A 23,467-nucleotide genomic window follows, 5' to 3' on the forward strand; every position below is an offset into this window, starting at 1 on the left:
CCCTTTTCTAAATTCAGCACCACAAACCACTGTGTTATGTAATACTCCAGATTCAAATGTTCTTGTTTGTTCCTTTTGTTTGTTTATGACTGCAGCATCATAGTTACAACAGTTCAGTACCTGTCCTCTGCCCTGCATAAGAATTTCACAGAAACGGACTTCGATTTTAAAGTAAGAACGTGGGATGACATTGTTTTAAATAGCTGACTTAAAACTTGACTTAAAACTTGGAGGAAATCAGTATCTTGGAGAGTGTTTTCCCGGTATCTGAGGTAGTTCAAAATAGACAACAAGTTCAGTGTTACTAAGGACAAGCTGCCAGACATATATCTAAGGACATGCACATATAGCATGATGGCATAAGCCTCATTTCTTTGGGAAAACTGACTAAATTACCAGGCCTGCATTCATGATATAATGTAATTATTTGTTTGGGGTTGTTTGGGTGGGGGTTTTTTGAGGGGTTAAATCTGTTTCATCTACAGAAAAAACAAAACTGTACTGAACTCACCAAGTTTATTCATTTTTCAACTCTGGTGCGAAGAGGAAAGCCAAGTGACATTACCTTTTGGAGGGGGGTAATTTTAGTTCCTACCATGTTTTAAATAATCCCTTGGTATCCTTCAGAGTTTGTATCTCAATAGTTGAGATACATACTGATTAAGTTAAATCTTTATTACAAAAAGTGACAGTCTCATTCTATATATAAAAGAACATATGTCTTCCTACACTAGTTTAAAACTTACTTCTTGGAGTATAATGTTATCAAACTTCCTTCCTGTGTCACAGGTGTGGAACTCTTACTTCAGCCTGGCAGTTTTGTTTATAAATCAGCCAAGTCTCCAACTAGAAAACACCACACCAGCCAAGAGGAAGAAGATTCTGGATAAGTAAGAACATGTTTTGTTGGGTTCCCAGCCTTTTCTGCCACCCCAAAAATGAGACTTCTTTTCCTACCACAAATCCCTGTGATTTGATATGCAACTCGAGATGTGGAGATGCTTGGGAAATAAATCAGTAGATTTCCTAATTCAGTGTTCAATGATTAGTCAAGTTGTTTGATATATTCTTATGTTGACTTAAATGTGAATTTATTTGGGTTTTTTTAGCATCACCACCTTGCTGTTTTTTTTCCCATTAGGCAGTTGTCTTATCTCCTCTCTTTCAGATACGGTGATATGAGAGTGATGATGGCATATGAGCTCTTCAGCATGTGGCAGAACCTGGGTATGTCTCTTCCTTCTCTATCCTAACAGCCAAAGAATCCCAGATTTCTGTTGGGATGGGTTTGTTGTTGGTTTGTTTGTTTGTTTGAACTTATTGTAGCACCATAGAATACTTAGTTTCTCTTAAGAGTTGTAAAACCAGGAAGCACTTTTCTTCTCCCACCACAAATCAGTTCTGCACTGTCTCCTCATACTTTTATTATTTTAAATGGTACACTCCTATGAACTTGATGCTTTCGTCTCAAATGGGACAGTGGCAGGTTTTGGTTGTTTTAACACATTGGTGATGGTTTTTGTCTGTTTGCAAATACAAAATCAGTTTTTTCTAATCCCTTCAGCTGTGCTGCAGTCAGGTTCCTGTCAAGACAGACTGTTTTTCTCTGACTTTTGTCTAATCCGTGGCAGAAAATTAATTTTTCACAGCTATAACCAACTTTATTTTTTGTAGATGATTCAAAAGCCAAAGTTGTCATGATTCAGAATTACAGAATCATTTAGGTTGGAAAAGACTCTGAATATCATCAAGTCCAACTGTAAACCTAACACTGCCAAGTCCACCACTAAACCATAGCTATGTGTGTTTGAAGTGGAATATAGTAAAGCTTCTTTTTTTGGTGTCTTCAGACATTTAGTATCCATAACAAATTCTATTTACTACTTAAAAAAAAAATAAACATTTTTAAAACAAAACAGAAAACAAAAACCCACAAAAGCCCTGTCCACAATAACACAATGTTTGTGACAAACTTCAACTTGTACAATTCATTTGACTTTTTCCTATATATTTTCTTTAAGAAATCAAGCATGTTACAAAATGGGTAAAATATATCTTGTCACAGGTCTCAAAAGATAAACGGAGACTTTTCATCTGGGACTTGTGCTTTTGTAAGTGTGTTGCAGCAGTACTGGGTGTAGGTAATTAAGGATTTTATTAATAGAAGAGCCAAATAACATCTGTACTGCATCAGAACATGTCCAGCTAGGCCAGTATCCTGTCTCCATCAAGGACCAAAAATGAATACCTGTGGAAATGTCTGAGGACAAAAGAATCATAGAGTTTTCTAGAGGAAAATAATACAGTGTATGCTAATAGAGATCACAAATAATACAGGGTTCTGAGAACAGGTAGATCATGAATAGGGCAAAGGAATGATACAAATCAGATTGGATAACTTGATAACATGGCTGCAAGCAATATATTTAAAAAGCCAAATATGAACATTCTGTTTTAGGAATACAGGTAGCAGTGCTATTCAGCTACCTGTAAAATGCCATGATTAAAAAACATACCCTAATCGGTAAGAAAATATGTAAGGATCTTGAGAAATGAGAAGCCTGGTTTAGGTCTGTAGATAGAGGTATTTGTCACTGCATGTTCAAAATGTGGTTACTGTGATTTGCGCTCTGTGACTGCACAGTAAACATGGCCCAGAAGAGAATGTTAGCAAAATGCCTTGGGTTGCAGCTGCTGAGAAGCAATGCAGTTTGGTCCTAAGTCAAGGTCAGTGATGCAGCTGAGACTTCCATAGCACTGTGGATGAAGAGCTCTGTAGTTCTCTGAAATTCAAGTGTGTTCTCTTAAGTGCCATTGTTCTCACCAGCCCTTTCAAAGCCTTCTTTTTTTTTTTTTTCATGAATCAGAAGTATCTGTGGCCTCTTTTCCCCTCAGTTAATATGTTTTAGCTTGGTTATTTTTGAGTTTTATCTCCTTTGCAAGTAAAATACACTGACAATTTTTGCTGAAGGCTTTCATAGTGAAATTAAAAATGCTCTTAGAGACTTAGCAGGGGATGATGTAAAGCACATACTGGTTTTCCACTCCTTTCAGAAAAAGAGTATGTTTACTTTTCTAATGTTCATGCCTGCTGCTTTGTATATGTCATTATTGCAGGGGATCCCCATTTTCTCAGTGACAGATAACAAAGGCTTTTATTTAATGAGTTGCTCTGTGTTGTACAGGTGAGCATAAGATTCACTTTATTCCGGGAATGATTGGCCCCTTTCTTGGTGTTACACTTGTGCCACAACCAGAAGTCCGGAATATCATGATCCCTATCTTCCATGACATGATGGACTGGGAGCAGAGAAAGAATGGCAACTTCAAGCAGGTGAAGTCACTTTCCAAGCACTTGCAGCATTTTTTTTCTTGCTCTGTCTCTGCAGCATCCAGCTGGAACAAGGAGTTTGTATCTATGGATCCCTTTCTGTTTGTGAAGATGTCAATTAAATATATACAAATAGAAAATCTGTAGCATAACTCACAAAACTATTACAAGACTCCCAAGATTATCTGAACAGTGCACGCCACAGCAAGCTGCTCTTCCCATGAACACAGAGGAGTGAGGTGCTCATCACTTCAGAGATAAGGAAAAGCATTTTGGAAGTGCTGGGCTCTTGCTGCTCCCACTAGTTCCGCTGAGATTATTAGTCGATCACTAAATGGGTCAGACTGAGAACCAAAAACGGAGATGGAAACATTTAGCCAGTATTTCTGGGCTTTGCTTCTCAGTCTTCAATTTCCAGCTAGAAAGTGGTGTATAATTAAATAATTGCAGCACACTTTGAAAACAGACTTTGTGACTATTTTTTAGATCTTGTAGCATCTTGTCCTGGAATAGTTATGCCCAACACCAGCTCTGTAGTTTCCTTCCACCTGCTGTGAGCTGTGATTGCAGAACAGGGACAGGAGTCTTCATCATTTTGTTGCCCAGCCATGGTGAGAGAATTGCTTCAATTTTCCACTGCAAAACAGATCCCTTTAGTGCAAAGTATTAATAATAAAGGATTGGTTTGGACTGGATCCTCAGATGACAGTGCTTCATTGTCACTGTGTTTGGAGCAGTAGTGGGGAGAGGAATATGCAGATAAATTATCTGAAGTAGTAAATCCTTTTACTTAAATTATCAAAATTCATATGATTGTTTATTACCCACAAACTCATTAAAATGCCAGATCTAATCTATTTTTCCAGGAAAATCAGAGACCTTTTCCATATACCTGGCCTGTTAAAGGCTGTGTGGAGAAGTATTACCAGGAGCTTATGTTTTTCTTCCTCTTCAACTCCCTTGATTATTACTATTATTAACTGCTGTAATTATTACAGTAGCATTTGACCATGATCCTCTTTTTGCTTATTTTACCATAACAATAGAACAGTCCCTGCTCCAACATTTACAGTTAGAAGTACCTATGTTTATCTTCAAGTTTCTGGACCTGTACAGATACTTTCTGTATCGAGATGAACTCTTTATAATCTTCATTTAAATTTTATACTCACTATTGTATTCTAAACTAGAGCTCTACTAAGATTTCTTAAATTAACCGTGGAGCAAATTTCCACTGTTTTATGAAGTATATATTGTAACTTTATAAGATGAAAGACAGAATAATCAGCTGTGAGAATGACATAAATAGTTCAATAGCACAGGATGTATCAAACCTTATTAATATTAGTTGCTGGAACCAGAAGTTATGTGTTGTGCAGTGTAATGCTGGATAGCTGGACACTACTGATTTCTCTCATTGTAGTAAACAAGCAGAAAGAGGGTAGTTCTTTTTAAATTTGAGCTTCTCTTTACTTTTTGAATACTAAATTGTTTATTAGAAAACATAAAAAGACTGGAAATTAATTTTCAAGCCTTTTTTTTTTTTACTTTCTTCAGTGTTGATGTTTTAACAAGGTTTCTTCAGCAGTTCTGGCTAACAGTGCAGCCTGATTCATGGGCTAAATCAGGTCTCCCTTTAATGATTTCAGCAACAAGAGCACCAACCCCATTTGTGTGCCTCTGCATGATTTGCTTTTCCTTCTCATCTTCACTTCCTTTGCAATTGGCAGCTGAAAAACACAGAGAAACTCAAACTGTGCTTGTCTTTAAATAAAATCAAGCTTTATTTCTACAAACTGTTTCAGCCTTTAGGAACCTCTGTCTTCATGAGTACTGAAAGTATGTTATCTGTAAGATTTCCAAGACTAAATGAAATTTTGTTTTTAATGTTAAATACATTATTTCTGCACTTGATTCCATGTTATGGGAATATCTGACATCAAATGTCATGAAAGAATGTGCTAGACTGTATTAGGCATTCAAAACCTTCGTAAGGGAAGAAAAACATCATGATACTGTAGTGCGCCTCTGTCTTGGAATCACAGAATTGTCCGTTTTTCCTCATATTTAAATGAACTTCCATGTTCCAGTTGCGCCCATTGTCCTCATCCTGTCACTGGGCACTACTGAAAAGAGTCTGGCTCCATCCTCCTTGCACCCACCCTTTAGATACTGATAGGCATGAATAAGCTCTCCCCTCAGCCTGCTCTTCTCCAGGCTAAAGAGTCTCAGCTCTCTCAGCCTCAGCGCCCCAGTACTGTCCCCTGGGGGACACCACTGGTTACTGACCTCCAACTCAACCCTGGTCTTCTTTTAATGAGGGAAGGTCTTCCTCTCTCCACACTTTTTGCCTTGCCTCCAGGGTCTGGGATTCATAAGGGACAGCTTTAGCAGTGAAGATTGAAGCAAAGAAGTGTGAAAAGAAAATGTGCCATATAATCATAGAGAGGCTTGACAAAACTGGGTTTAATAAACAAATCATCTTCCAATGTAATGATACCTGGATGACTGGAAATCGATTACTGAGGAGCAAAACCATCCAAGCAAACCAGTGTCAGTCATGCCATGAATTATTTTCTCTCCATGGCTATTCTGTAAGAGTGCAGGATATAGCAGTGTATCTGATACACAGAAAGTGGGTCCAAGTGATTTGATAAGAGCAAAACCTTCAGAAATTACTGTGAAGAAGCAGCATTAACTCCCTTGGTCATTTAGATCCTGATAAGCAAAAGGATAATTTAGTTTTAGTCCCCTTATTTCATTAAAAAATGAGAAAAGTGTGTCCTTGTAACTGAGGCACAGAGAAATAAATCACTCACACACAGAAGTGGGTAGCCCCAGCACATGAGAAATGAAATATTCTTCCAGTCTCCCTAGTGTTTGGAAGTCAATCTTCCACATGAACGGTCAGTTTGTAACCAGTTGCTTCTTCATCCAGGTGGAAGCTGAGCTGATCGACAAGCTGGACAGCCTGGTATCCGAAGGAAAAGGTGATGAGAACTACAGGGAACTCTTCAGCCTGCTGTAAGCTCTGCCAGTTTCTGCTCACTCTGTTTTGTGTGGGGTCATTGCAAGAGTCACAGCAGTGACCTGGGCAGCTGTGGCACCTCTGTCCATCTCCAGAGGTTTCCATGACGTGGCTCAGTGAAATAGAAACATGTTGCTCTAATTCTGAAAAGAATATAAAAACCTGAATTCTTTGTCTTCTTTCTGTGAACTCTTAATATAAGGCTGCACAGGTAAGTAGTTACCATCCTCCTATCAAAATCTGCCAGAGGAGCCAGTGCCTGCCTTGAAGGAAATCATGGCCTTAGGATTGTTCAGAGAAGCCTAGCAAGTCAGGCTCTCTTAGAGCAAAAGTGACTTTCCTCAGCAATTTTCTTTGCTTCTCCCAGTTTTTGAAGGCTGTGTTTTGGTTGTCTCAACAGTTTCAAGTTGTTTCCTCCAAAGTCCATCATGACACTATTTCCACTCCCCCTCACACCAAAAAGCTGTACTTGTAAGGATGAACCTGAAGTCTTTACATCTGACATTCCACTCAGTCTTCTTTGATTGCAGATCAGTCTCCAAATCTAATTTCCAGTGATCCTACTCCATTTCAAAAGGCCTTATTTTGAACACTGAGAGTCCAGTGCAGTTAACCCTAAATATATTCATATTCCAGTGAGCCATAGGGATCATTAGCAGAATTTTACCCCTGTATTCCAGACAGTGTTATGTGGTCCCCAATAGCATGCTGACAGTTTGAGGCAGAAACTTTTGTTTTCCTAGAACCAGTACTTCTGTTTCTGAATTTGCAATTGCACATTTATTCATTTTTCTAGACAGATGAGCCTGCCCATCATGTGTGCTTATTCCTAGGAAGCATGTAAATGTATTCACTTTCAATTTGTGTATATTCAGCCTTGGGAAGCCAGGCACTTTTATATATAAAATAAGTCTATTTCAGGGATAAAGGAAAGAAAATAGCTATGGGGGAGAGAGGAGGTCAGATTGGTTGTTTTTTTGCTTGTTTGTTTTGGTGGGTTTTTTAGTTCACTTGGTAAGAGGAATATTGTGCATTTCCTTTGCTCCATTTGTTACCTGCAATGTTAAAAATTCTGGGACTGTAGCTTGTTACTTATTTTTAGATTATAGTGACTGGATGTGTTAACCAGAAACACTGCCTGGAAGTCAAGCAAGCTTTTAGATATATTTGCTACTGACTTTTCTGAGAATGATGTGAACTTTGAGGAAACAATTCTACAATTCCACAACGTTAATAAATTCCATGTGAAATAAACAGTTGACCGTGAATTCTATTGTCTCAACTATACTGCCAAAATGGGAATTGTCTCCCTCAGCTGGATATCATCCCAGTACAGGGGACTTTTCCCCTTCTGAGGACATGTAAGACACCCAACAGAATTTCTTTCCTCTTGCCAGTAGAGAAGTGGCAAGTTCTTTGTCCAGAGATCCAGTTCAGAAAACTAGCATGTAAATTTGCTTTCCTTTTTTCACTTTTTAACTATAATTGTCAGTGTTCTGATGCTCTCTCTGTTGTCTAGTTTGCTGAGCAGGACCAGATTGCCTTTGTTTAGTTTAAATAGTGATTGGTTGGTCAGTTGCTTATTAGAGATGAAAATTTATGTAGGGATGAGGAAAGAAGAGGCATATGCAGTAGGTTTACACTCCCAACTTCTGATGCTGTTAGCAGTATTTAAGCTACAGATAATAATGTGGGAATCAACTGTTGCCACAGTCACTCTGTTTCTTAGATTTTAAATGGCAATGTGAAGATATTTTTCCTTTTCCTGTCAATTCTGGTAATTTCCTTGTCTTTGCTTCATGCTGCCTGGAGTAGAACCCAGCTCTTTGGGCCTTATCCCAGGTAAGACAGTAATTCTAGGGATTTGTTTAATGAGTGAGAAACCAAGTTGTCCACAGCTGTCTGCATGTACTATTCCATTTCCCTGGAGTCCTCACCTGCTGTCTTTCCTTCTCCAAACAGTTTGCTGGAGAAGATTGAGCAGGAAACGTGGCGAGAGACTGGAATCTCTTTTGTTACATCAGTTACTCGTCTCATGGAGCGGCTGCTTGACTACAGGTATCTGGCAACAGCAGGGATATATTCTGTGGTTATAAAGTGGTAGCACCAAATTGCTTTTCTACAGGGAACATTTTTATTCTTTATTGGGCTGGTGTGCTTCTCTGAGGGCAAGTATTCTGTGAGCAAGCTAAGTCATTGCTGCTGAGTTCTGAGCAAAAATCCTAAGTCCTCTCCTCTCTAGAGCCCTGATTCTCATTCTTGTACCTTGTTCCTGATAATAGCAAAGTTAAATGTTTTAATTTGTGGTTTTGTACTGAGGTTTATTCAGGTTGCTAAAGGATTAATTTATTCTGTCATTTAAATGATCTCACCTAATTCAGCAAACTTAATGCTAAATGCAAGAAAGATCTCAAAACCCTTGCTGAACCAAGATGTGCTGAATGCCTCACCTAGACATGCAGGGTTGGAAAACTTTTCATCTGCAACAAGTCTGACATGTCATCTGGTGACTCACGTGTGCAAGATGCCACAACACTTTAGGCACCCTTTGTTTAGTGTGAGGCTGAAGGTTGCAGGACTATTGTGTTAATACAGCTGAACTGTTGTTTTGGTTACAAGAAAATATTTTGCCTTCATACACACACACAGAGTTGGTTTTATGGAGTGACAGGCAATGTGAAATTATATAGAACTGTCCCAGAATCTCTATCTTTAGCCTAGTGACAAGAGTTCAAATAATTTTTGCTGCTGCTTCTGCTCATTATAGGTGAAAACCTGTGATTAAGTTGGATGTTCTGCAATTCCAAATCCCTTTGTGTACTTTTTAGTTTGCTTTGTTATCCTTACCACTTTGATCCAATCTCCTGTTCGCTTCCTGACACCACCTGCTGATCAACTACTGTGCAAGACCAGGTATCTGAGACACATTTAAAGGGAATGCAAGGGAGCTGATTTTTTTAAATTAAATTTGCTCTCATCACAACTTTGATACACAGTTTTACATTTTCATACTTAACTGAGGAACAGATACCAGTTTTTAATTGATTTTTTTTTAGTACCCAGCAGATGTATTCCCAATTCACAGCATTCCCAGAATGGAACAGTGAACTGCATTGGAATTTGGAAATACACAGGCAGCTGTTGGAGTCCAGTGCCAGTTAGCTGACACAGTAGTTCTTAAGGCAGTCTGCTGTGTCTGCTTCTGGTATTTTGTCATAAGCGAATGTGACCTTCTCAAGCCAAGATTAGTGATTTCTGAAGCTTTTTTGTACTGCTTGAATGGAAATAACTTCAAAAATATTCCAGAAACTAGTGAAAAATGTTGTGATTTAACTTACCTGTGAAGTTGGTAACCTAGTCTGAATTACTCAGGTAATGCCAACATTACACTGGATAGCTGAATATAAGAAAGCTAATCCTTTGACTAGGAAACCACCACACATTTACAACTGGATAAATAATAGTTTTTCACTTTCATAGTAGATCTTTCAGATGTTTTTTGGCCAATACTATCAAATCTTTGTTCAGATTCTTGTAAATAGTGAAGTAGCAGCCATTTCAGGTGCTTGTTCTCAGATGCAGACATGTAAGAAGACACTCAATTTTCCCCTCATTTAAGCCATATTATGGATTTTTTTCGTAGAGGAACTTCATAAAATAAAGTGTATGATTAACTGTTGTTTGTGGCCAAAGGAAACTCTGGTGGATAAGAGCTTAAAATTTATTTTAAAAGGACTTTTTTTGCAGATGTATGTTTCAGCATTGCTCTGCTTTCTTAGGGACTGTATGAAAGGAGATGAAACAGAAAACAAGAAAATTGGCTGCACGGTTAATCTAATGGTAAAGATGTTTCCTTTATCTCTTTGTAATAGTGTTGTTGAAACTGGGATGGGAAAGGTTGGGATGGGAATCAGAGTCAGGCAAGTGCAACTTCAGAACCTGAGCACTGGGATGGCAGACCAGAACAGGGGTTGTGAGGATATTCTGGAGGTCTCTGGTCCAATGCTTTATTTAAAACAGGGCCAAGCACATGAGGTTACTCAGGCCCTTGTGCAGCTGTGACAGAGGTTCTACAACCCCTCTTGCCTTTTCTTTAAGCACCTGACTACCTTCATTTTGAAAAAAAAAAATTGTAAGATTAGTGGGCTAAATCGGTGTGAATGTGAAAAGAATTACTGCCTTTTTTTTTTACACTAATGTATTCTCATGTCAGTACCTTTATACATACAGAGGTGCTGCTGATTGTCTTGAATGAAGAGTCTCAGTAACAACTCTCTTAACTCTTTCCCAGAATTTCTATAAATCAGAGATTAACAAGGAGGAGATGTACATCCGCTATATCCACAAGCTGTGTGACATGCACTTACAGGCTGAGAACTATACAGGTTAGTAAGACATCCTGTGGGGTCTGCTTGAAATCCTGGTGAAAGTTTTTGACTCTCCCAGTGTTGTTACTCTTAATATCTCATTTTATTGGGGAAAATAAAAATGGCATGAATCATTTATGGCAGTTGGGCAGGTAAGAAGCAGAGGTCCAGCTCATTCCCTCAAGTCAAATAGTCTGTCTATGCCCACACAACCATACAACTATTCTGTTACACTCCAAATTTTACATTAGAATGTTCTACAAGAAAGATTGATCAAAAAAATCACAACAGAGGAATCAAATTTAGAGGAAGATGAAAATCACAAACTCACCATTACATTATCATGTGCTGTATTTCCTTGCATTGCAGTATTTAGGGAGCACTTGTGTATAGACTAATTCTGTGTTCTCCAAGCTCTGTTTGCAGCTGCAGACCACAAATCTAGTTACATATCTGAATATCTGACTGTGCAATTAAACTATGTAAAAAGAAACCTGACAGATTTGTACCTAAAAATCAGGTTCATGGGAAACAGCTTTGTGCTGCTGTTTTAAGTAATTAATGTAATGATCATTTGAGACTTCAGAATTTCTTCTCCATTGTAAATCAGAAATTCCAGACTGCTTAAGAAGCGAGTCTAGTGACCTTTCAACCTACTGGCTGTATTGATTTGTTGTCATTGATTCAGTGTTCAATAATTGCATTTCCAACAGAGGCTGCATTTACTTTGCTTTTGTACTGTGAGTTGCTTCAGTGGGAGGACAGACCTCTGAGAGAGTTCCTGCATTACCCATCTCAGTCAGAGTGGCAACGTAAGGAAGGTCTGTGCCGTAAGATTATCCATTACTTCAACAAAGGGAAGGTATGCCAACTTCTTCTCTCTTCCAGCAGCTTCCTTCCCTTTTCCTGACTTAACTAGGGCTTGCAAGCCTATCATCTCAATTCACTACTCTGGAAGTAAATTTCTATCAGAAGGTTTCATAATTTGACAGAACTCATCTTGATTCTCTGGACCAAAAAACAGATGACAGAATGGATATGGGTATTTCCTTATGCATAACCTTTGGAACTAGTTTAGGCAGGCCAACTGGAAAACCACCAAACTTTTTCATACCTTGTAACCAAACTTTGGAAAGCTTTGTGAATGCCAGTTCCTTAGCTTTGGGGGGTGGGACTGCATTTTGTAGTTGTCTGTTCGAACTGCTGTGTTACGACTCACCTTTAGGCTTGTTTTGTTTCTGACCTACAGAAGTAAATGGCAAGGACTGCACTGTAGGGGCCCTTTATTAAAAAAATAATTGAGTTTTTTCAGTGTCACTTTTATTTTAAAGTGGCTTTCAATTAAATTGCAGTTCCATGCATTGCACAAGAAGAAAATCAGTACATTTCAATTTCACATATTTGGTATGTTTTTCATACAGTAATTTTTTTTTAATTTTTAATTACTGCAGATGTAGGTATTATAGTCCCTTCTGTCATGGCACTTTGGGAATATTTCAGAGCTGAACCTTAAAAGTGGTATCAGTCAGAAGATATTAAAATCTTTCCCTTCTCTAGAAAAATTCCTACAGCTTATATTATTGGAAGTTAATGTCTGTATGTGCACCTCAGGGTAGGCTTTGCCTGTGATGGCAGCAACAGTGGCTTTAAATACAAATGTGATTTAGTTCATATGGACTTACCATTCCAGATAATTCTTTCCTAGCCCTGACAACAAAAAGCTGCATACGGCAGAGACATGATCTACAGAACCTGCAAAAGGAAGTAAATTTCCTGTGTGTAGGAAGAAATGGCCTATTTATGAAGAAGTGATTAATGAATTTTTTTTTTTTTTTTTTTTGCCAGAATTGTTCTTTTTTAGGAATACTGCAGATGGGTCTCTTAGTTTCAGAAACATTCAGGGTTTTTCAGACTGCACTTAAAAAAAAAATGGAAAATTACTGACTTGTGCAAATCTTGCAGCAGTGTACTGTCTGACTAGACAAAGATGATCTAGAAACTGTAAAACTAGTGAGCCTGTATTTTTGACAAAAACAGGCAATCCATATGGGCACTGAAGGGGAGTAAAAACTTGATGGATGTAATTTTGCTGTAAACCCCTTAACAGATTATAGAGTGTTAACCTCTTGGGGTTTTTTCGCCACTTTATATTTTTTTAGTTATTTGACTTTGTGTTTTAATCCTCCTTTAATATAAATGGTAGCTGAATGAATAAATAATCCACTTAAGCAGTGCCTATGTCACTCAAACTGTGGAAGTGAAAAATAGTGAGAAGCCTAATCCTCCTGCTGCTTTTCCATGCTCTTTCTGTTGCCGTGTAACAGGGAACAGCTCAGGGAATGGAAGAAACTTGCTTCCCTCAACTTGTATCTGAGAAATAAGATGCGGTTACATGTTGGTAGTTTAATTCACATCAGAAAATGAGCATGAAAAGGTTACATCTTTAGGATCTTCTCAAGGAGAGACAACCAGCCAGCTTTCTGTTCTGTCCAGAAGACAGATGACAGAATTGGGTAGGCTTTGCCAGTGTCCCATTTGGAAATAAGCCTTCACTCACTGTGTGGCAAATAGACTTTTCTCTTCCATTCTTTCAAGTAAGTATCTCTGTAAAGAATGTGGAAGCCTATAGAAAAATGCAATGATGTCTGTGTTTGCAAACACTTAACTGGTGTGTGTATGTCATGGACTTAGACAAACCACAGCAAAAATCCTGTTAAATCTGAGATCACAAAAACCTGGCTAATATTCCAAGTAGTCAAGTAACTGGTCTTTCAGTTCATTTCCTATTGTATGTATTGTATTTATCTAAACAAATCTCAGGCTTCCCATCATTCTAACCTATCTGGATATTCAAATTGCTTCTGAATTGATCTTTTATTTAACAAGTTCTTACATAAGGTTCTGTAATTAACTGAAGCAAAAAGATGTCAGATCATTATTTTTGCCTTCTTAGTTCTTAGAACTATCCTGTCTTTTAATAAAAAAGTTACTGGTTTTGCTGCTGAGAGAAAAATAGCTTCGTTGGTATTAAGGATGAGAGAACAGACACTTAAAAAAAAAGTGCATAAAGGGAAGCACTGTAAAGTACCTAATACAGTAACTCAAGCAATGTAGAGATTCACCTTTTTAAGTGAAGGTGCATGTAACCAGAAAAAATATGTCCATGTTAAGTTCTAATATTTTACATAATTACTATTAGTTACTACTACCAATAATTTACAATACTGCTAATCTAGGGTGATATTCTAACTCACAGATTAACTCTGTTTTCACTACAACAGGGTCCTAGTTAAAACAACTGGCATGTTAGCCCAGTAATGCATAAAAGTTAATCCAGTAAAGGTTCAACTGAGACCTTGGTGTTACAGATCCTTTTTACATAACTAGGGTAAGAAACAGTCATCCTCCCAAAAGCTGTCCAGTCTATGCAGGTGGAAGATCTGCAGTCTGAGCCTGTGTCTCAGTCCCATGCCCAAACTCAGTCTCTTTCTTCCTCACCTCTGAGGGTGATGAGTATCATGTGCTAGGAAAGCATTACTGTATGCAGACTGTAAGCTGAAGAAAGGAGTTTTGCTTTCAGTTCTGAATATGGATATTTACTCAGTGCAGTAATACAGGTGAGTTCTGAGGACATTTTCTCTCTGTATTTGAGTGTTTCCCGGTGCTTGACAGTCAAAAGTAGCAACCCCTGAGAAGGAGGGGGAGCACTTAGCTGGGGAGCTAAGCCCTAACTCTTCATTCCAGGCAGTTTTAGTGCAGAAAGCAAAGGAGATAACGGGGGTGGGCTGAAGAAGTGTCTAACAAGAAGAAAAATTGTTAGGTTTATTATCTTTCTCCAAATAGGTTCCAAGTCTCATGAGTGAACTGTCAGTAACAAGCAGTATGTGTGTGTGTAATTTCAATGGAACATTTGCCTCTGTTACCATCTTGCAGAAGGAATTAATCTGGTATTTAATAGAAACTGTTTCATCACATAGCATGTTCACATTTATTACCCAGCATTTCAGATCAAATTAACTCCCAAAATTGAGTTTCCGTATCCTCTCAGCTGAGCTGGTAATAACACTGTGTTTGCTGTGAGTGTGATTTGCTTTGGTTTCACAGAGCTGGGAGTTTGGGATCCCACTGTGCAGAGAACTGGCCATTCAGTATGAAAGTCTCTACGATTATCAGAGCCTCAGCTGGATTCGGGTAAGTAGCAGCAGTTTCTCTGCTTGCAGACTCTCGTGTCATTCCACAGGGAATTTTGCTCTCCCTTCAAAACATTATGAAATAATCATATTCCCTATACACCTCCATGCGTTTACAGTGACTCCTTTGCCACTGATTCAATTTGATCACTCTGTAGATCCACTGAATTCCTAAGTCTGCTAGCAGTAAACTCCCATGAGTGTATGGAGACAGCACACACACAGGAGCTGGACTTGCTACTGCAATTGCGTATTTATAGATGTTTTTGCATAAATTTTTTTTTTCTTTTAAAAAAAATTATACATTGAAATTTAATTTTAAAAAATCAAGTGCCTCAGTTGCCATAGAGGAACAAGAAAAAAAAAATGGAGAAGGCAAATCTTTATGGCATTCTTGTCAACTTAAAAGAATCTGGTCCTCTGGTAAAATCAAAGGTGTGATGAGATCAGGGCACATCTGCAGCATCATACTTTCATCAGGAAAAGTCTAAGTTCTGGTTGTTATTTAAAAGCTTTACGAATGTGAGAATAGTCCATCTGCTTTTGTTCCCTAGCATGCATATATCCACATTTAAGATTGATGTTACGTGGATATATTCTAATACACAGCAGTTTAAATTCTCTTTAACAGAAAGTCAAATCTATTCTCATACAAGGGTATCTGTCTAACTAGGTGTCATGAACTGCACTTCTGAAGAAGCTGTTTTCTTCAGAGTTGCCCTCAAGAGAGTACAGGTGACAATCTCAGTTGTGGACTTGCTTATTGCAGACATTTAAAATGCAGCAGTGTGAAAATTTATGCTGGTTTACAGGAAATACCGGATCAGTAAAGTGATCATGAACGATGAGCAAACCACATAAATACAGGTTTACTCAGGTTGTGTATCAAGACTTTATTTCCTACAACATCAGTGGCTATTATTATTTGGATTTAATCAGCTGGCAGGTGAAGAACATCTCAGCTGAGCAGTATAACCATTTCACCTTGTCCTTTTGCTCATGTGTATGTGATCTGTTTTCTCTCCAAGTTTCCTAAAACTGTGTTGACCTGAACTGACTTGAATTTCTCCCCACTCTAAGGAGTTTTTCTCTGTGCCAGTCACATCATTCAGCATATTCCTTTATTCCTCCTGCAATGACTTGGGGACCTTCTCCATTTTAGAAAAGGAGTTAAAGATGGGTGGGAACTAAGAACAAAACCTTGATGCAATGTGCTAAGTCAGAGCTGCTCTTAGGGGTCCTTGTAGTGGAAGCAATAATGTCAAACTGATTCTTCTCTTTAAAAAGCTATTTTTTGCTCTAATGGAATTCCTGTGAGCCTTTCACTGGGATTCAGTTTGGCAACAGGTCTTGAAATCCCACTCTTGATACGAATGCTAGCACAGTTCCACAAAACGAATAACGGCAACTAGAGAAAGTCCTCTTACTTTTTCCAAATGCCCTTTTTCTTCCATCTTAAACCTGCTGGTGCACAGAGCTGCAGAAGATTTAATTTTAATTTTTCATGCCCCTCAACTCAATTAAAGCAAACCCAATTGAATTCAAACAATTTTCCAGATAGTGGTACAGATCTTGAGCTGCAGGAGAGAATAAGGATGCTGTGAGCCAACCAACACAGATCTTAATCTCAGCTTTGCCATTAACATTACAATGCAAAGAAAATTAGATGCAAGACCTGTTTAATATAAAATGAGACACATGAGAAAAGTTTTCGGATGTCATCTCCATCATATGTAAAATGAGTATGATGATACTTCATTCTGTTTCACCATGGAGACTGTTTAATCAGTAATTTTTATCTTGAAAAGAATTTTGGTCTTTCATAAAAAAATGTGAGGACAAACGAGTAATATGATGTTCTAATGTATCTTGAGAGTTGAAATGCAGCTTTAAGAGGCTGATAGCAGCTATCTTTTTCCTCCACAGAAAATGGAAGCTACCTATTATGATAATATCATGGAGCAGCAGCGCTTAGAGCCAGAGTTTTTCAGAGTTGGATTTTATGGCCGGAAATTCCCATTTTTCCTGCGGGTAAGCCAGACTTATATAAAACATGGCAAAGGGACAAAGCTGGATAGCAGTTAAGGCTTTGTATTTTGTTGTGGAGATGCTTCTTTTTTTATAACAGCACACGTAGAAGCTGCTTTATGGCTGAACTGAAGGATGTGGTTCATTTGGGTATGTTCTTAGGAGTTTGACTCATGCCTGTGTGTATTTCTGACAAGCTGCAGATGCAGCACAAGTTGCCTCTATATTAAGCAAAATCCTGCACTGCAGCCATGTTGGGTCATTACTCAACTGATTTTCATCATCTCATATTATCACGCTTTAAAAAGTTTCACATGACAGAAAGATTCTAATACCAGACTGATGACTCTCATGCTAATCTACAGGCAAAAATTTCCTCTCATTTCAACAAAAAGCCCAGCAGCTTCTCTGGACATGTCCTCACTTTGAGCTTACTGTCAGCTGGTGGATGCAGGATCATCTCGGTCTGAAATCCATTTAAAAAGTGAAATTATCTTATTTTCCTAATGAGGAATCAAACTAAAACAGATATTTTTTCATACAATGTCTTGTTCCTAGTTCAGAGCAAGGAAGGAATATAATCTGACAACTGCTGTAGGAGCTGTCTGAAAATTGATGGTAGGTGCCATCTAGTTTGACAGGACAAGCTAAGTGTGCTTCCAAGGACTGGAAGTGCATGTTTAGTGTACTCTGTAAAGAAATAGTTGGACAAGAGATGGCACCACTCCTGAGTTATACAGTAAGAAGCTACAAAAAGCCAAACTGTGCACCATTTTGAAAACTGCACTCTTGAATTTCCCTCTGATTACAAAGTTGGTGTGTTTTTTAAATAGGATTTAAACAGTGGTGTTTAATTACAGTCTTTTAATGGAATCACAGGCAGGGGAAGTCAAGCCAAGTTAGAATTAATCAAGGTGACACCACCAGTGGATAAAGGATGGCTTCATGTTATTCAGGGTGAAGCTCAACAGTGCCATAGTGTAGCAGCCTGACTCGGGGTGCAGAACACACCGGCAGAGGAAACTGAGGAAACAGGAAGAGTTGCAGTTATGAAGCAGTAACTGCCCTTTCATACAGATCTCCAGAGAAAACTATTTCTTTTTTTTATATCTAACAACAGATGTTTCGGAAAATAAGTGACAACACAGACATTATGGCACATAAGTGTTCCTACATTTTAAGTACTCTAGTGAATCTAACTTAGCTTGTAGTCTAGATCCTGCAGTTTTATCCTGGATCCTGCATGGCCTTGCTGTTTCACACTGCACAGGTTTTCAGTGCACAGCACTCATTCTGTGTGTGTAACAATATGGATACTTGGCTGGAGACATTAACAGCAAACATGAGCATACATAATTATAATCCTTGTTAATTCTGCAGTTATATTTGCTAGCAGTACTTCTGATAGCAGATTACTAATGTAGCAATCTCATTAAAAGTCATCCTCCTCCTTTCTCTCTCTAATGATCCATACAGCATACACACTGCAAAGCACAGACTAAGCCCATTAGCAATCACATCAGCATGGATCTCACTGTAAAGAGGTTGGAAGTGTCTATTCTAGAGAAGAAAAATATTTACATGGACTTGAAATTTTCAAATGGATATGGGAGTGATTTAACGTGATCAAAAAACTCCATGCCCTTTTCTCATTTACTTTTCTATTCCTGTCTAGCTTAAGACAGAAAATAACCACTTCAGTGTCTTTGATTTTGAAGACCCTTTGTCTAGAAAAGTCATTGTTTATGTTTCTGTGAATTCTGCATTTCTATCTAGCCTTTCTATGTAAGTTAATTAAAACTGTCCATACCTTCCACCTACCAGAAGTTCAAGTAAGGCCTGACAAGCCACGTTCTGAGATCTTGTGTTGGCATCTGTCTAAAAAGTCTATTACATTTAGCTTTGAGGTGTTTTCAGGGCATTATTTTTAGAATCAGAGTAACTTTGTAGGCTTACAGATTTCTGGATTGCTGCAATCAAAAGCTAAAATAGAGAATGCAGTGAGTGTCATGAAGAGATTCACCTTCAAGTGTGGATTCACTCCAAATCTAATAATAGCTGGAAAGTTTGGACATTACAGACTGAACTGTCAAGATTCATCATGCAATTGTTCTCCCAGTTCCTTGGCTGCTGTGACTGATGCACACAAAGTGACATGTCACAGCTGGAACATGTGACCTGTTCCATAAAGTTGAAATGCAAAGCCAAAGATAATTGCCCTCCTTGGCCATGTTTCATGATCAGGTTTTGCTGCTTTCTCTTTGATTTTGCTATAAGATCAAGAACTGCTTGGCCAGAACACTTTTTCAGAGAAATTAACAAAGTATTATTGCATATACTGCAGCTTCTAAATGCAAGAAATAAAAGGGGAGGAACTGTTCTTGTTTGCTGGGATTCTTTGTTTTATGAAGGTGAAAAATCTCCCTGTACTTCCAGTTATTGTTCTGTGTGTGAGTTAAAAGTGCCAAAATTAGAGAATCTGCCTGCTTTGGTTGGTCTTGCATCAGCAGACGTTAACACCAATCAAAATTGGGTTTTGCAATAATAGGATTGAGACACTGCAATACAATCTTTATGACACTGAGGACTGTAGAAATCCTGTATCTTGCTGTTCAGAGTTGAAGATGAACTCTACTCAAGTGGTTTAATGCCTCAAGAGACTTGTCTAAATTCAAGCTTTCCGTCCATTACTAGCAGAAACAAAATTCTGTTCATCATGAGCAAAGTGCTTTTAGGGCTGAAGGGAATTTGCTAAGTGGCCACTGAGAATTCTTGGTAAGGCTTCTCCATGTTACCCCTCTATAGACAGGGGAGTTCCTAGGGATGATTGCTCACCATGATCAGAGGTGGATTGTATGTCTGTGGCAATACAGGAATGATTAATCAGATTTTTGTGAATAGTTTATTAAGACCTCTCTAAGGATAACTGAGACTTTTATAAACATCCATCTCCCTCTGTTCTGTGAAATCCTCAGGACTTTTATCCATCTGGTGTCAATTGTATTTGACAGCAGCTTTCCCAGTGTAGGACAGTTGAGATGGTGACTTTAAATTTTGGTTGATCTGTTTCAGTATAGTCCAATTAAAAAAATATCCCTTTTCAGTTGTCCAAAAAGCAAGTAAGAAAAGTCAACAGGACTGAATGCCACGTCAAACAGCCTGTTTACTCATCACTTCTTGCTGAAATACATGGTAAAGATGGAAGGACTAAAATGTATCAGTTGTGTTAAATGCCCATTTTGCTCTCACATTAGCAAACTGACATTGGCATTTTATCTTTGGTTTTGAATCAGTAAATTTCAAAATGAGATAAAAGCTGATAAAATGTACTTTACTATTAAGGATACTGATTTATGCTTGTTGCTGTTGCAGAACAAAGAATATGTGTGTCGGGGCCACGACTACGAGAGGCTGGAAGCCTTCCAGCAGAGAATGCTAAGCGAGTTCCCACAAGCCATTGCAATGCAGCATCCAAACCATCCAGATGACTCTATATTGCAGTGTGATGCCCAGTGTATCCTTCAGTGAAAGGGCAAACTATGATTAGAGTAACTGTGGTATAAGGTACTGAAAAGGTCACGAACTTGGATACCTCAGTGGAGCTGGATAGGGGCAAAACCACACACCTACCTTAGAGGACAAGAGGTTCATTGTGCCATGTGTTGTTGGAGGGAACAGTCACTTTTTATTCAGGGAGTAATACAGGTCATATTCAGAGTGTAAAGGAAAGAGCTGTGCTTGGTTCCATTGTGTTTAAACCTTTACCAACAGCACTGCCATTACGCACTTTGTGTCATTACAAGTGTTTCTGATTCCTCCTCTTGGAGAATATTTTGTTGGGAACAGACACTAATTACAAAGAGTTATTTTCTGTTGTGTTTGTTTCTCACATATTTTTTAATTTTTTGCAGTCTCCCTTTCTTTTAAACTGCTGAAGTCTTTTGTACTTAGGGCTTTGAATCTCATTCTTCCCACTGGTAAGCTCTGCTGTGCTTTGATGCAACCAATACAACGCCATATACATTTAAGGACTGAACCACATGAGATTTAGTCGGTGTGCAGAGACTTTAAAAGATTTTAGTCATGAGAACAGCACTGTTTGGCTTATGTGACAGCAGCAAGGATATTGCACAAGATGGTTTTAACTACTTGTCTTTCATAACACGTTTTCGCTCTTTGCTGTATCACACCGATACTTCCATAGACAGGGGCTTGTTTGTATGCGTGTTTTGGTTGGTTTTTTATGCATGTAGAGATCTTGTCTGTAACACTGAGGTTAAACTGGTGTGCAGATTGATGAAACTAGACCAATAGTAATTTTGTAGACAAAGCTGAAATACCTACGGTTGTATTTATCAAAGGGAAATTATTAAATATTTAGGTACCTAAATACACAGAGATCTACTAAAGTGCCTGCACAAATGAGACACTACCTCTAATGAAAACTAACAGGAACTGTATTTTGCCTGCTGTAGGTATTTTAGATGTCTTACTACAAACGGCCTCTTCAGGTATCTTCCCCTTGGGTTAATCTATACTGTATAGATAGTTACTGTAACTCTGTAGACTCTCCTAGTAGTTCCAGACTAGTGTTCTGTTGTTTTCACTTGCAAAAGAGTATGTGCCTTTTCCTGTGCCTTTCCACAGCACAGGCAGCTTTCCTGCTTGATATCCTGTGGCTTTCTTTGACTACATAATGTATAGATCTACAGATCTATGCAGTGACTCCCATCCCAGACAATATAGACGTGCTGCAGATGGACCGTGTCCCTGATCGCATAAAGAGTTTTTACCGAGTCAACAACATCCGGAAATTCCGCTACGACAGACCGTTCCACAAAGGCCCAAAGGACAAGGAGAATGAATTTAAGGTAGAAATAATGAAAAAGCAATGCTTAAGTGTTAATCTCTTCAAGGCGAATACTGTCTTATAATTTTATGCTGATACAGCCTTTCAAGTAAACCTGATTTGCTGGACAAAGATACTGTAGTAACTCAAATAGCAAGTAGCTGTTGAGTTTGGTGGTTACACACCTGACCTGGTTAAAGCATTCTTCAGTTGAAAGGTGAGTTACTTTAGTGGCAGAAGAAATGCACTCTGAAGCAAGGATAGGTTTTCTTGTTTGGGTGGGTTTTTTTCCTTATTGTCATAGATCCACAGTGTCACCTTGGTTCCCACTGGAACAGAATTGCTGGTCAGCCTTTAAAAATTCATAGAAATGTTGCTTTAGAGCATACTGAACCTTGGGTTTGTTGTTCAAGTGACTTTCAGCATGGCATTCTGCAGAGTAAGTTAATGCTCAGGAGGTTAATATATTCTTTTCTGAACTCTACCCCCTTAGCACCTGTAGTAAAAGCACAGCTGATGTGACAGATACACTGTGTCCCTCACATCCTCCCATCACTCTTTGCAGAGCCTGTGGATTGAACGTACCACTCTGACCTTGACCCACAGTCTGCCTGGGATCTCTCGCTGGTTTGAAGTGGAGAGAAGAGAACTGGTAACATTCATAGTTCCTGTAACTGGGATTTGAAATCATAAGTTACTAAGGACATGGGATAGACAACTTAAAAACTCCTTTGGCTGAAATCATACAATTTAAATTTATGAAGTTTATCAGTGTTTAACTATATCCTTTTTCCACCACTTAATCTAAATAATTGCTGAATGTAACTGAGGGAATTATGTGAAGAAACATGACAATATAATGGAGACAGTACCAAAAATATGGAACAATTGCATTGTTTTCATGTCTTCATTATACAGAAGTTACCACACATCAGTGACCTGAAATATAGCACTGCCAACAGTAAAGTTTGTTAATGTAGCTAATTTTCTACAAAGCTGTACAAACTAAGAGGAATCACTGAACAGTCCTAGAGTTTCTTTTCATTACAATGAAGATAATAAGTCTCAGTGAGGTGTCCATGGAACTAAAGTCCATTTTATTGCCTTTGAGGTTGAAGTCAGTCCTTTGGAAAATGCCATTCAAGTGGTTGAGAACAAAAACCAGGAGCTGAGAACACTGATAAGCCAGTACCAGCATAAACAAATGCATGGTAACATTAATCTGCTCAGCATGTGCCTGAATGGAGTGATTGATGCAGCTGTTAATGGGGGAATTGCACGATACCAGGAGGTAAGCAAGGCTCTGCTGCTGAATTTAGTAGCATCTGTTTTTCAAATTCATTTCAATTGCTGTTTCAAAGAAAGTATGAATTAAGAAATGTTCATGCATATTGTCTAAATATGAGGTTAAAACCCCTATTTGGTTATTCTGCATCAGTGCTTGCACAGACACACAACAGAAGGATCCAAAGGTGGGATTGCAGTAGGTAGAGTTGACAGAGGGGGTTCTCAAGAGTGAAACTTGGCTTACCTCAAAATCCTGACTTGGCAGGTACAGAGTGAAGCACGTTTTTTTGTATACACTGCTTATGTTATAAATCCATTTTGCAATAGAGGCAGTGGGATTCCTCATAATTGAGACTGTAATCAGGAAAAGCTGCTAATTCATGCTGC

At 38.4% G+C, this 23,467-nt stretch overlaps 1 protein-coding gene across 11 annotated transcripts in view; it reads left to right on the forward strand.

The window, feature by feature from the left end:
- DOCK3 (dedicator of cytokinesis 3) overlaps window positions 1-23,467 on the forward strand; it is a 180,485-nt gene that overhangs the window by 136,468 nt on the left and 20,550 nt on the right. For 9 of the 11 annotated variants that reach the window (XM_051627123.1, XM_051627129.1, XM_051627124.1 and 6 more), the window contains 16 exons: window positions 96-171; window positions 790-890; window positions 1,169-1,227; window positions 3,186-3,334; window positions 6,270-6,355; window positions 8,175-8,201; window positions 8,322-8,417; window positions 10,139-10,199; window positions 10,651-10,744; window positions 11,440-11,588; window positions 14,831-14,917; window positions 16,843-16,947; window positions 20,317-20,458; window positions 21,649-21,815; window positions 22,359-22,445; window positions 22,905-23,084. In XM_051627123.1, the coding sequence (XP_051483083.1) occupies window positions 96-171; window positions 790-890; window positions 1,169-1,227; window positions 3,186-3,334; window positions 6,270-6,355; window positions 8,175-8,201; window positions 8,322-8,417; window positions 10,139-10,199; window positions 10,651-10,744; window positions 11,440-11,588; window positions 14,831-14,917; window positions 16,843-16,947; window positions 20,317-20,458; window positions 21,649-21,815; window positions 22,359-22,445; window positions 22,905-23,084 (1,666 nt within the window). The remainder of the gene's footprint in view (window positions 1-95; window positions 172-789; window positions 891-1,168; window positions 1,228-3,185; window positions 3,335-6,269; window positions 6,356-8,174; window positions 8,202-8,321; window positions 8,418-10,138; window positions 10,200-10,650; window positions 10,745-11,439; window positions 11,589-14,830; window positions 14,918-16,842; window positions 16,948-20,316; window positions 20,459-21,648; window positions 21,816-22,358; window positions 22,446-22,904; window positions 23,085-23,467) is intronic. The other 2 variants (XM_051627125.1, XM_051627134.1) reach the window with 1 other exon arrangement.

The sequence above is a fragment of the Apus apus genome, chromosome 9, assembly GCF_020740795.1.
Source record: "Apus apus isolate bApuApu2 chromosome 9, bApuApu2.pri.cur, whole genome shotgun sequence".
NCBI lineage: Eukaryota > Metazoa > Chordata > Aves > Apodiformes > Apodidae > Apus > Apus apus.